A 13465-nucleotide genomic window follows, 5' to 3' on the forward strand; every position below is an offset into this window, starting at 1 on the left:
ACTAGCCTTGGAACAGTCAAAACAGAGTTAAAACGGCTGAAAACGGGCTTGAAACAGCTCAAACAGCTCAAAAACTGCACAAGAACAACTGAAAACGTCCAACACCTTTGGGAGAGTGAGGGGAGAGAGATGGAAGGTGGGGGAAGGGCATGCATACACATGCATGACAAATGGCATCTCCTCCTTGCCATTTGCCCCTTCATTAAAGTCCTAACCCCCATACCAAGGACAACGTTGGTTGTCCTTGGGCCCAACTTTTAGACCCCTCTTTTAAAGCCTTTGCCTTGCACCTAGGACCTAGTGGTGCACCTAGACTTTGCCCTTAGGAACTTTTAGGAAGTGTGCACTTCCTCTATCACGGCCAAACCATTACAACACTTCACCATGGTTAACCTTGGGTTAAGCGTAGGTTGAGTTACGAAGATACTTTACATCACTTTTCACGTCCTCGTGACAACACCGGCAGTGACTGTACCCACGGATGGTGTTTTAGTGAAAGCCTAGCAGATTCAAAATGTGGAGGCATTCGGCATTATTGTGGGCACCACGGCAGAAGTAGTACTTCATCACATATAGAAGGCGGACCCTTCCTTCGAGGCCTGGACCACTTTGAGGAACATGTATGAGCCTGAATAACAAAGTGAGGATTCTTGACTTCGGAACAGCTCTACGGCATGATCATGGATGAGGGGGATTCAGTATAGAATCACATCAACAAGATGAAGATGGTGAGCGATCCACTAGTAGCAGTTGGTCAAAGGATGGATTCGACCAACATGGCTAGGTTATTGCTTGGCATGCATCCGAGGAGCTACAACAGCTTCATGACCATAATCATTGCGGGGCAAAGGGCAACGCTAGTTACATTTGAGGAGCTATACCATTTCTTTTGCAGCAAGAGAAGAAATACAACGGATCCATAGACAAAGCCCTTATAGCTCAAGATGGGAGCAAAGGCAAGGAAAAGGATAAGCCTGGCAAAGGCAAGCGCAAGAAAGAGAAGTCTGATGATGGAGGAGACTCTTCGAATGAAGAAAACAATATGTGGAGGACTTGTGGGCAGCCTATGCAAAGGTTAAGTATGCCCTCCAACACAACCAGGACAAGCAGAAAAGAGCTGCGGATAAGCATCGCAGGAGCCTGGTCTTCACAGAAGGTGATTGGGTGTTGCTGCATTTTCTTAAGGCACGCCTCAGGAACAAGAAAGGGAAGGTAAAGCTGTACATCAAGCTGAATATGAGGTACTACGGCCCCTTTCAAGTTCTTGAGAAGATCAATGAGGTAGCTTACAGGTTGAAGTTACCTGAGCAGTGGACCATCTACAATGCTTTCCATGTTAGCTTGTTGAAGCCTTTTCATGGAAGAGTGCCAAAGGATATGCCATTTGAAGAGCAACCTGAAGTTGATGAGCAAGATGAGGTCTTGATTCTTGAGCAGATTGTGGCACATAAGGATCGGAAGGTTAATCGTAGAGTTGCCAGACGCTATCGAGTGAAGTGCAAGAACTATCCTGCGAACGATGCGATCTGGACGGAAGAGAGTGAATTGGCAGATTCACCTCAGGTTTTACAGCTCTACCTTGAGACATTTGGTCTCAAGCCTATTGCGGTAGCGACTCATGCCGGTTCAGCACAGCACAAGTCTGGGGCATTACCGGATGCTCATGGGGGGGGGAGGGAGCACCTCCGCAAGAGGTCGCTTGGTGACACTGCGGTTTCGCCTGAGGCAGTGATGCTGACAGTGTTTCTTCCGTGAGACTTCTATGATGAGTGATCATGACACTCCAGTTGGTTGATACACTGCCATACGGATGGATCTGCAGTCCTGCTATATGTACATTGTATTTTTGGTACTTCATGCGATGTTGTACTATTGATTATGGGCTGTTTATGCCTATTGTGACACCCTTTTCTATTTGCTGTAATTTTGGAACAGCAAACAAGATAGTTTGCTGTTTCAAGAGGGGGGTATGTCACGGGGACGTGGTGGTGATGGTGAAGTGTCTAAACTAACTGTCACTGAATTTAGCCTAGGGTACCAGGCTAGGGGCCTTAGTTAATGCCCAAAAGGTACCTATGATTTCATGTGCAATAAGTGCAACTCCTAGTGCTATTAGAGTGGTTTCAATTTCGAAGGTCATTGGTTTGGTTCAGTGGGGTCATTCTTTAAAAACTGACCCCCTAGAGATCCTACAAACTAGGGTCATTGGTTCCCAAGCATTAGGGTCATGGTGTGCCATCTGACCCCCTAGGGGCATTAAAATCCCACGCCTCATTTTGTACATGTATCTGTGTGTGGCTTCTCTGCTTGCCTTGTGGCACCTAGGTGTCACCCCTGGACGTCCCTGGAAGGCCGTGGAACCCTTCTTTTCCCTTCCTTGCTGATTTGAGACTTCTCCCCTACCAAAGCAGCCTCATTCTCAACATGGTGGATTTCTGCAGCTCTCCTCTTGCTGGCTGAAGTGAATTTTCGAGCTTTCTTCGCGACAATTCTCCTCTTCTTGGTGTTCTCTGCTGCTAGCATGCTTCATGGACCTGGACACCTTCATTCTGGGCCACTTTTGAAGCTTTTCTCGACTTTCTTCACGAAAAAAGTCTTCCTTTCTGAATTCTGAAGCCATATTCTTGGACGCCTCTCTTCCTGCTCCTACCTGGTGCACGGTGCACTGGAAACAGAGTTGCTGGTGGGCTGAAAACTCCATTCTGGTGGACGCATTCATGGCGGATTTGCTACAGCTTGCTGGACGCTCTCTTTTCTTATCTTTCCTAGTGCTGGAAGACACTCATAGGCAGCTCCCTCCTACCAAAGTTTTCTGTCCACTATTCAACCTACTTCTGAAGCTGTTCCGAGCTGAAACAGGCTCTTTCTGATGGCTGAATTCCCATCTTCTCTTTCTACTCTATGCTACTTCCTGCTAGGTTCCATGCCCTGCCATTCGCCCGGGAGAGGATTGGGGCACTGGTTGTGATACTCTCTTCTTGAGGGTGCAGTGGCACCTTGGGCTCAGTAATGGCTTGGATATAGGTGAATGCATTGCTTGGCATGCTGTCAGATTGGTCTACTTGTGTTATGCATTACTTCTGAAAGGAACCAAAGGAATAGCACTAGGAGTTGGTCACTAGCACAGCCACCGGTTGGCATTGTACTGGGTTGCACCTGCGGGTGAGCTCCTGAAGGGAGTCCCTTTGTACTTTGAGCTAACCAGTAATTAAATAGATACCGCAAGTGGCACCAAGTGTTGGGGCCAACAGGTGTCACTCTTTATGCTTCTAAGTAGGGGCATTCTAGCCTCCCTTGTCTTAAATGGTTCCATGATGCTATGCAGTGAAATTTTATGCTATGAGTTTTGTTTGTGGAACAAAGCAATGTTTCAAGTTGGCTGTATTTTCAGTTTTGTGAGGTAGTAGAGACAGTTACACTGCCCTTTGTGATCAAAGGCCGGTTACAATGCTGGTACCTGGATTGCTGGAGTTCGAAGGTGGGAACGTGACCAAAGGAGGTGGTGCCATCTAGTGCTACCAAAGATAGAACTGTGTACCAGGATGGTTTGCTTGCACGGTACTGGACTTGGTGGGGCAAGAGCCACTGATTGAAATACTAGGAAGTGGCATCGACACCCGATTGTTCCACATAGCTATGACATGGGAGCTATTGGAGCATCTTCATCGACGAGTTCAGACTGGGCCAAGATGTGCCGGTGACAGGGGGTGTTGGAAAAGTCACCTCTCCAGGAGAGCATGAGGGCTTAGGTGGCTGCCCATGTGGCAGCGACAAGCAAGAAAAAGAATGTGCATGGGGCTGCCACATGGGCAGCACATGGGCTGCCATGTGGGCAGCACAAAGGAAGGCATATCTGGCAGTTTGGAGCCAGGATGGTGGACAGCAATGGTACGGCATTGCCACATGTCTGTCAGTGATTGGCTGGAGCAGATCTGCCTAGAGAATACAGCATGGTTGACAGGCGACGATGTCAGCAGCTGTACGGAGGCCTCCAGCAGACTGTAAGGAAGTTTTGCAGAAGTTCCGGGGGCTGGAGACATCCTGGACAGAGGCCGAACTGCAGGTGCTGGAAGGCATCTACATGGAGAAGGTTTGAGAGCACGCAGGGGCCTGCATATACTGCAACTGAGGCGGAGAATTTGCTTGGGCCAGTGGCTGCCTGCCATGATTGGCCAGGTGGGCCAGCATATGGGCTGCCTGCTGGTTGGTTTAGACAGACCAGGCATTGGCCATACAGACCAAGGGTTTAGACGGACCAGTGGTCGGCCATACATATGGGCGCCTGCTGGTCGCTTTAGACAGACCAGGGGTCAGCCATACAGACCCACTGGGTCCGTTTACTACAGGCTGCAAGTCGGTGGGCTCTCAGCCCCTATAAAGGGAAGCCCTTAGAGCTCATTATACATCCACTTGAGCAGCATTTGAGGAGTGGACTGGAGCAGCACAGCAGCAGGTCTTGGGCCTACATCCAGGAGGACCAAGAGGAGCTGAGTACTGCAGACAGACATAGCTGAGGAAGGGGCTGCACACCCAGGCTAACATTCAGGGTAGCAAGGTGCAGGGATCAAGGCACAGGGACCAAAGTCTACAGAAGCTCTAAAAGGAGCATGCCGACTTAGGGATCTAGAAGTGCCACGTAGGTAGTTGGACAACACCTTTTGGTAAGGACAGAGGATCACGATTTGGTGGGACTCTGGACTCCTTTTGTATTGTCTCCATTGGATGGAATTATATTTTGTTGGTTCTATATCTCTGTTGGAGCATTTTCAATGTACTGGCTTGCACATATGTATGTTGAGTACACAAGGTGGAGAAATTTTGGATTCCATAGTCAAACACTTTTCTGTGGATTTCTGGGCTATTTTATCAATCTTCCGCTGTGGGTACCCTCTGTTGTCATTTCTATCACTGCAGATGTTCGAAAGCCATTTCTAAAAAAGCAGCCTTTATGTGTGCAGCACAGGAACATGAAGGATTTCTGCATCCCAAAATCGAAACGAAACACATAGAGTATTCTGTGAATGAGCCACAAAACAAGAAATCAGGCACATATACACCCATCAATCAGTCCTAAAATAAAAGAATGTACACCACTCACAGACACAATGAATAGACCTTTACACTGGGTTGAGAAATGGTCACCCTGACCATATCAAGCGTGAGTGGTGAGTGAATGGTTAGTATACAAGAGAGAAACTTGCTTTCCAAGGCAAATTACTTTACAACATTACATTTCAAGATCCATATCATCTCAGATGTTAGTCCTGGAACATCAGAGAAATCCCTACAAGGGTAAGCCAAACAGTCGCTGCAACCCAGAAATAGGGACTTCTTTCCCATCTTGGAGGTTTCCATACCAACCAATCTTCCATATAATCTCTAGTAGGAGAAACTTTCTTTGAAGTTTTTTTCTTATGCGCTCTGTACATCTTGCTCCATGTCCTTGTGTCACTGTGGGCATGCATTGCAGTGTTTTTTTTTTAAATTCTGTTCTAACAGATAGCATCAAAGAAATTATGATGACCAAAAAAAGAGAACTCGTTTTTAACCTATTGAGAGGCTAAAGGGTAAAGATACCTGTCATTATCATCTAAAAGTGGTATGGATACCATTTCTTCCTTTGATATTTTCAGCTTTGGTGCTTCCAGTATAAACCGAAGATCCTGTGCCTGCTTTCGAACAGATCTACTAGGATGAGTAGTCTCTAGCTTTTTGTACAATGCGATACAATCGCTGTGCTTATTATTAGCCTCATAGGCCATAGCAAGCCATACCTGGACCTGAATTATTGAGAAAAAGTACATCTATCAAGTTGATTGTCTACAGAAATTTATACACTCAAATCAGGAATCCATGCATTCAATGCACCACTTTCAGAAATACCCAGCATGAATATGTTTGGCATCTTTTACCTCACCGCCAAGGTTTGAAGCACCCGGAATGATAGTCAGGGCAGCTTCAAGAAACTCTACTGCTTTATCATACATGCCCCTTCCGTAAGCTCGCTGACCCAATTGAAACATCTGCTCTGCCTGTTTCCTTCGTTCAGCCTGCTCCTTAGCTCTCTGAAAGCACAACATTGACCTTTTACAAACTTCATGAAGAGTTGAACTGTGATGACCCAGCTTTACATTAATCTATTTAGTTGCAAATAGCCATGCAACAAGATTAGGCTGGCAGGAAAGGAGATTGTTTAATCGAGACACCAAACTTGATAGACGTAAGTCATGTTAATAACAATTGTTGTGACCTTCAAGAGCACGTGCTTCATAAGAAGTTCAAATCAACAATCGTTTTTCTGAAAGTCCTCTGCATGGAAAGTCTCCATCTGCATCCAATTTAACAGGAAAAGAAGGGCGCAAGAGTTAACATCCATTCCATCAACAGCCAGTACCTCCAGAGTGTACTAGAGAAGGCTGCATGCTATGAATCGTATGCTCCCACCAAGGGAATGCTGTCTTAAAGCCCTTGCATGACATTTTCATGATCTAGAAAAGCAGATCGAAGTTAGAAGTCAGCTCTGGTTTCCTGAGCAAAGCACCCAGAACAAAAGGAGGGGCATCGGCATGTGCCCATGCGCTCTTATCCAACAAATATTTGATGCCCCACAATCAGAAAGCAGGAGAGGGACTGAAATAACAACCCAGCTAGCCATGAACCCACTCAATCAAATCTAGAAGCTAATCTAACCCTTAGATACAATCTTTCCACGAATCTGACATGCCCAAGAGATAGGATAGGATAGTGGAAAAAGAGGCAAAGAAAGACGGGGGTGTTGAGTGGCTGAGAGAGAGAGAGAGGGAGAGAGAGAGAGAGAGAGAGAAAGAAAGAAAGAAAGAAAGTTTATTAAAGTCTTCGGAAGACCGATGGGTCTATGAGACTGTGAAAATCCTGATACAACGAGCTGTGGTAGTGGAGCTACTAAACAAGCGTCCATACCAATGCAAAATGCAAAATGCAAAAAATGCAAAAATGCAGAATGGCAGTACTAAGCCCTAAGTACAACATAGTCATGTCGATAGTCGACTATATATCAATCTCAGCATCATCATCAATATCATCATCATCCCCAGCAACAGCAAGATATCAGGATGGATGAGGCAGTGGAGGCATGAAGTCGGCAATAGAGTGCTGTCGGCCACTCAAAGGTGCGGTCCTAGCATGTCTCCTGGTCGTAGCTCTGCGTCTAACTAGGGCTACTGTGACCCCCGCCGGTCGGGCTCCGACTCTAAACAAGGAGGGGATGTCTCCAAGTGTGATCTGTGTGTTGACCCTCTGTCTGAGCAATTACACGCTGATTTTTCCCCCTATGTACAAATTCCAGCACTCTTTCAGGAAGAGTCAACTTCACTGCCTTGCGGTGAAACCAAGGCATCCCCAAAACTACATCATAATGTTTCAGTGGAGAAATGAAGAAGTCTTCCTGATCCACATAACTCTGAATATGAAGACGGAGCTTCCCTATCAAGGGAGTAACTGGCACAGGATTCCCACAAAACATTTGATCGGCATCCAAAGCCCTGCCTAGCTCTTCCGTCTTTATTCCCAGCCTCAGGGCTAGATCCTCTTATATGAAATTATCAGTAGCCCCTGGATCAAATAAAATTAGCGCTTGCTGGTCTCTAACTTTGCCCCATGATAGCAGCAATTCTCGTTCTTCTGGGTTCAAAGCATGACCCAGTATATCAGGAATTCCCCCCGCCATTGGCTTTTGCGGTCCTCGTGGCTTCTCTGCCTCTTTTCCCTTCGATGTTGAAGGCTTTTCTGGGCACTGGGCAGCCACATGCCCCTCTTTACCACACCTGAAGCATTTCCCATCTCTACGGAATTCCGCTATCTGTTCAGGGGTAAATAGAGATTTGCCCTTATAGGTCTTCGAGAACTGAGTACCCCTCGGCTTCTGAGGCTGAAACCCTTTCTTTTCAGCCTTAGGGGACTCTTTCTTTTCTGATTTTTGAAAATCAGTTTTCTTTTTATCAGCACGTCCTGCATGCAAGGATGGCACTGTAGATGGATCTTGTAGCGGCACAAGACTCGCTACTGAGGCTGAATGCATAAGATCTTGAATATTCTTTGCCCCCAAAGCATTCACTACTGCCTGAATTCTTGGAGTGAGACCTGCTCTGTATTTCCTCATCTGGGTGCCTTTGGAGTTTGAACGGTGCAACCTGCAAATAAGCATCCCAAAACTTTTGGTTGTACCCATCCACTGTATCTCATGCATCCATGTGCAAGCTGTCCCAATCTTGAAGAACATGGTCTCTAAACTGTTTAGGCATGAACTGCTGGTAGAAGGCTTTCTTGAAGCCCTTCCACTTTCTTGGGGCTGATCCATCTGTGGTCAGTGCACTCCACCATGCACTAGCCGTTGCTGTTAAATGTAGGCTGACCATTCTTAACTTGGAGGATTCTGAAAATTTCTCAGTACCGAATGCAGCATCAAACTGTCTGATAAACTGCAATGCTTTGTCTGTATGACCATACTGTCCATTGTAGGTCATAAACTTAACAGATTTTCCTCCCTCTCTAAATTCCCTGGTCGCTTTGGAAGATTTTCTCTTCCCAGACTTCTCGTGTTTCCTTCTTTTCCTGGATGGTTTATCTGATAAGGAAGAAGAAGACACAGAAGTCGAACTCGAGGTAGACGGTGATGGACTAGGAGATCGGTGATGACGCCTCGATCTCTTTTTACTATGGGACCGTCTCCTATGAGATCTATGAGATCTCTCTCTCTCAGACTGTACACGAGAGTGTGCCTCTGGCATTGGCACGTCATATACTGGATTAGGCATAGCCTCTGCTGCCCTGGGATCCCTTTTAAGATTTTCCAGCTCTTGTATACGAGTGCGTACCATTTGTTCAAATTCTTGTTGAGTTTGTGGCACATTCCTCTGTCTTGGATACACATCCCTATCTTGAGAATCCCACTGGATAGGTGATTGATCCATATTCTGAGATCTGCAGATTTTTCTCGCACTGTGCAAGTAACTAATGAACACTACCTTTGCTTTTCCAACAGAAAAGGTACCTCAACAAGAGGTGTTTTGCATTCACAATCTATGCCAGTACTGGCTGTCAGTTTAAGGCATATACCCACACAGTTGCCAAAGCATTATCAACTATATTGCCCTTTTCTGGCTGCTGTAGATGGCTTCAAAAGGCATCTGTTTTTCCCTCTTTTTACTGCTCAAAGGCATGCATACTCCTTTTTCTGCAAATCTCTGTTTTCTCTGCTTTTCTCTGGTTTTCTGCTACTTTTCTGACAGTAAAAGTCTGACAGGCAGGAGAAAATTGATAGCCAAAACTGTCTCTGCAACTGTCTTTTTTTTTTTTTTTTTTTTTTTTGAAACAGTAGCCAGATGGAGTAACTGCTAGTTAGTCTAGCCAGACTAACTGGTTCTGGTCTGGTTAGTCTGTGACTGGATAGTTACTGTCTGGTCAAACTGACCAGACTGGTTCTGCTCTGGTCTGGTTTGGTTGGGCCAACTAACTGGACATCTGATCAAAGTCCAGCTAACCAGACTTACACTAACCACAGTTTTACCACCTGTCTGCCACGTGTCAGTGCTATGTCAGCATCTGAGCTGACTGCCACGTCAGGAATCCACACGTGTCTGCCATGTCACCTGCCACGTGTCAGATTACACACGTGTGCCACATCAGCACCTTGCAAGACCTCTGCCACGTGTCCTGCGCCACGTGTCCCGCGCCACGTCAGCGCCACGTGTCAGATCTGCCACGTCACCTTCTGGATGGGAAAATCTGCGTAGGCGACGGAATTTTCTAAAGATTTGCGTATCGTGCCTTCACGTCCGACGAGAAACCTCCCGTCGAGCCACGGACCTGCTTCACCACTTCGCCAACGCTCGCACTTCGGTTATTGCTTCTAGTCACCATACGCTTAGCCTTGGTTCACACTTACGTATAGCGACGGCCAGCCAAGGTCTTCTAAAGCCTTTCCTCGTACATACGCTTCAGATTGCGCCCATTGCCTGTTAGCTTTTTGCTAAATCGTCACAGCCCCTATCTTTTTCCTTCAGCTGGCATATCGCCCAGGGACTAGCGTAAGGAGAACGGACTGTGAAGATTCCCGTACGGCAATCTTATGCGCAAGCTCATATATCGTGCGCCATCATCATGCATCGGGATGCTAATTGCTTGCCTAGGCTACTGCTTGGATCGTCAAAGGCTTGAGAAAGCCTTTAATCCTGCTCTGATACCAATGCAACCGTAACTGACGAAACAGCTTTGGCTTTATTTCTACGACGGAAATTAACTCTCCAAAGGCTCTCCCTCTCTCTCTCTCTGTGAACATACACTAGGGCCCAGGACAAATTGTCGGGCTGGACCCCCCCCAAGGTCTTTATTCATTTCAGAAAATCTATTACAGAAATTCAGCTTCAGCTTAGAGCTGTCTCGTAAGTCTCTCCTTAAAACATGAAAAGAATTCCCCTTTTACAAGAGCTTCAAGCCCCATTCAAATTGGCAACATGCCACTTGTCTAAAATCTAGACTAAAACCTATTACAAGCCTCTAAGGGCCATTCTGGAGTCTTCAAAGCTCTCGGTCACACGAACCGCCTCCTAGGTGCTTGTCAGGCTCCCATTTCGCTTAGGAAAAATAATCCTTCCTAGTACCTGCAACAATTAATTAAAGCGCACCACCATGGTACCCATTAATTGTTAGCGCTTTGCATGCAAATAATACACTGTGGACTAATCCTAGTCACGGTGGGCGTCCCCACTAAACACATGTGCACATCTAAACAAATATATATATATATATATTTTCTCTGGTTGACCGGAGTCAACACTCTTGATTATAATTAAAGAGCTTTGACTAAGGGTCAAGGCGCCTTAATTATAGCCAAGTCTCTCCAACCGGAGTTGGCACATCTTGGTTAACCGGGGTTAACCCTCTTGGCGCATGCCAAGTCTTGTTGACCGAAGTCAACACTCTCTGACCGCAGTCAGGTTTACTTGACTAGAGTCAAGTATCTTTGACCGTAGTCAATCCTTTGACCATTAAAATAACTCTTTGACCGTAATTAACACATATAAAACTCTTTAATTATGATCAAATAAATGGTCAACTGTACTTTGACTTAGGATATTTACATTGTGGTGACACTATCAATCCTGCAGAGATGGTTCAAGTCATCCTGCATGGACTAGGAGAGGATACAAGACCATAGTCTAAAGCGTTGCCATTCAAAGGCAAATTTCAAAACTGGAAGAGTTACAATCAGTGGTACTTGGTGAAGAACTTGGGACTCATGCCATTTGATATCTTTATGGATCCTTTTGTGGATTGAATACCATGATTGTCCGCAAGACATTGGTGTTGCTCGGCCTTTACGTACCACAATTAGCTAGAAACAAGGTGCCATGTATGCAATACAATAAGGCCACATACAAGTAGTATTCCCCGTATATAGGATGTGATTCGTAGCCATGTCTACATTACAATAAGGCCACACATACTAGTATTCCCCTTATATAGGATGTTCACATGAATCACGTGCTTCAAATTTCGCTGACATGCCTAGTTTACATCACTCCTTATTGAGATAGAAGCCTGTCATGCCCACTTAAACACGATTCTTTACCTGTAGTAATATATAGTTTAAAATACACACTTTATTTGAGACGTTTCTTAAACAATACGAAACGCTTATCTGAAAACGTTTATATACCTTTGTAAGACTAGAATAAGTCCAATCATACAAATTTAGATTTTTTCTTGTTCTACAGATCAAAAATCTACAAAGAATATAAAAGAGAAAATGAAAGAGAAGAAAAAAGAGGTAAACAAAAACTTTTATGAAAAACAAAAGGAAGACATACTTAGCAAGCAAAGCAACACTTATGTTGTCGTCAATGCCCAAGCATAAGCAGCTATACTGGGTTTCTAAAGACCTGTGGAGTCTCTTGGGCAAACCCAGTGCTTACTAACATATGTCAAATAAAAAAAAGAGAATGAAAACAAGAAGAAACGAAGCAAGTGACTAAGCAAAAATAAACAAGCAAGTCAAGAAACAAAATCTTCCAAAAAACTAGAAACTCTCTCTCTTATTTAAAACATAAAAAGCTAAATGGCCCTTTACACTTATGTATCGTTTCTACAAAGAGGCAAAAATACACTTATGTATCTGAAAACGTTTAGTTTCTACGTAGAAACGCTTCGACTGGCTTTTTTCCAAACTAAGGTCACCACTCCAAATGAAACAAGATTTCTGGTGCTTAAGCCTCCCCCACACACACTTGTTAGCATGTTTCCAGACCAGCTTGGCTTCTCAATGATATGGATCGAGCCAAGATCATACCACTTAACTTGAGCACACAATACGTGGTATGTGCAGTTTCTCGTTGGAATTTACACCTATAACATTATCTATTTTGTAGACATCTTATAGCTAGAACTTAGATTTAGCATCTAGGCCGGGTCTTTACCATACCTTTTTCTTCCAGGCACACTCTAAAAACGAATTTATAATTTCTCAGAAAAGTAAGACAAATTGCGCCTGTAGATACATCTTCTCCAAAGCCCTTTATCTTTTAGTTTGCAACAACGGGGCATAGAGCAGGTCGCTTACTAGAGTGCATGCGGAGAGAGGACGCTTACCCTGGCAAGTTCTTCACGCAACTTTTGCGCTTGGTCCTTCTCCGATACCTCGCTGCTGGTCTTTTCTTGCGGAACTGTCCCGTGTCCTTCAATTCGTAATTTACTCGCTTCGGAGACTAGCTCTTTCATCTCCTCTATCTCATTGAGCTTCTTTATACCCTCTGCCTGTTCCCAAAAGTTATCATCACCAGGCGGATTTTCATCGGAATTCATACACCATCTAGTAAATGATCGTTGTTGCCACCGTTTCGCTGCCCTTCCTCTCCATCTATGGCCTTTCAAGTCGACTAATTTCCCACATTGCGAAGCCCTACATCTATGCAAGCGTCTAAGCCGAGGGAGAGTAGTGGGCAAAGCCATCGAAGGACAATTGATCGACAGATTGACGCTGCCAGGAGTCGTGGCATCGGCATCGGAAACTGCTAAACCAAAGTTATCCCCAAGAAAGGAGGATCTCCGGGAAGAAACCAAATTTCGAAAAGCACCCACGGAGGCGAGGACTGAGGGCAAGTCAGGCTTGCAGTTGGCAGCAGGAGGAATGGAGTTTCGGTGACAGAGATGAACAGGAACCGCCATGAAGACCCCTCAAGGATGATGATTGTTAACACTCCCTAGTGTGTGATATAGCTTTTGTGATGTTGGCTCCACGTGTCCACGAACTTCTACGTGAGATGGATCCATGCTCCAAGGGCATAAGAGCATCCCCCGAGCGCCGTCGGTCGGGCGGGTGCGAACTAGGGCGAGTTCACACAGGGCCAATGCCATCCATGCTGCGGGGGCATTGATTGACGTGTCAAACGAGCATTCGAGCTCCACGGATGGATAGTTCATCCGGCCCCCT

At 45.5% G+C, this 13465-nt stretch overlaps 1 protein-coding gene across 1 annotated transcript; it reads right to left on the reverse strand.

The window, feature by feature from the left end:
- Nucleotides 1-5127: 5127 nt before the first annotated feature.
- Nucleotides 5128-13255, reverse strand: LOC147886866 (uncharacterized). Its single transcript, XM_087394648.1, has 4 exons — nt 12625-13255; nt 5913-6065; nt 5578-5780; nt 5128-5451 (listed from the first exon to the last, which is right to left on the reverse strand). Exons 1-4 carry the CDS (start codon nt 13198-13200, stop codon nt 5259-5261), a joined length of 1125 nt encoding a protein of 374 aa, XP_087250774.1. The 5' UTR covers nt 13201-13255; the 3' UTR covers nt 5128-5258.
- Between the last annotated feature and the right edge of the window lie 210 nt (nt 13256-13465).

The sequence above is a fragment of the Dipteris shenzhenensis genome, chromosome 23 (genome assembly GCF_047967505.1).
Source record: "Dipteris shenzhenensis isolate YYH24624 ecotype China chromosome 23, Dip_SZ_1.0, whole genome shotgun sequence".
Taxonomy (NCBI): domain Eukaryota; kingdom Viridiplantae; phylum Streptophyta; class Polypodiopsida; order Gleicheniales; family Dipteridaceae; genus Dipteris; species Dipteris shenzhenensis.

Bases quoted from the DNA above. Each gene is read 5' to 3' on its own strand.
- LOC147886866 (XM_087394648.1), bottom strand. From the start codon at position 13,200: ATGGCGGTTCCTGTTCATCTCTGTCACCGAAACTCCATTCCTCCTGCT. The intron at 6,066-12,624 runs GTAAGCGTCCTC...TTGTGCTTTCAG, and splicing joins TGCGTGAAGAACTTGCCAGG to AGAGCTAAGGAGCAGGCTGA. The intron at 5,781-5,912 runs GTAAAAGATGCC...TCAATAATTCAG, and splicing joins CTTCAAACCTTGGCGGTGAG to GTCCAGGTATGGCTTGCTAT.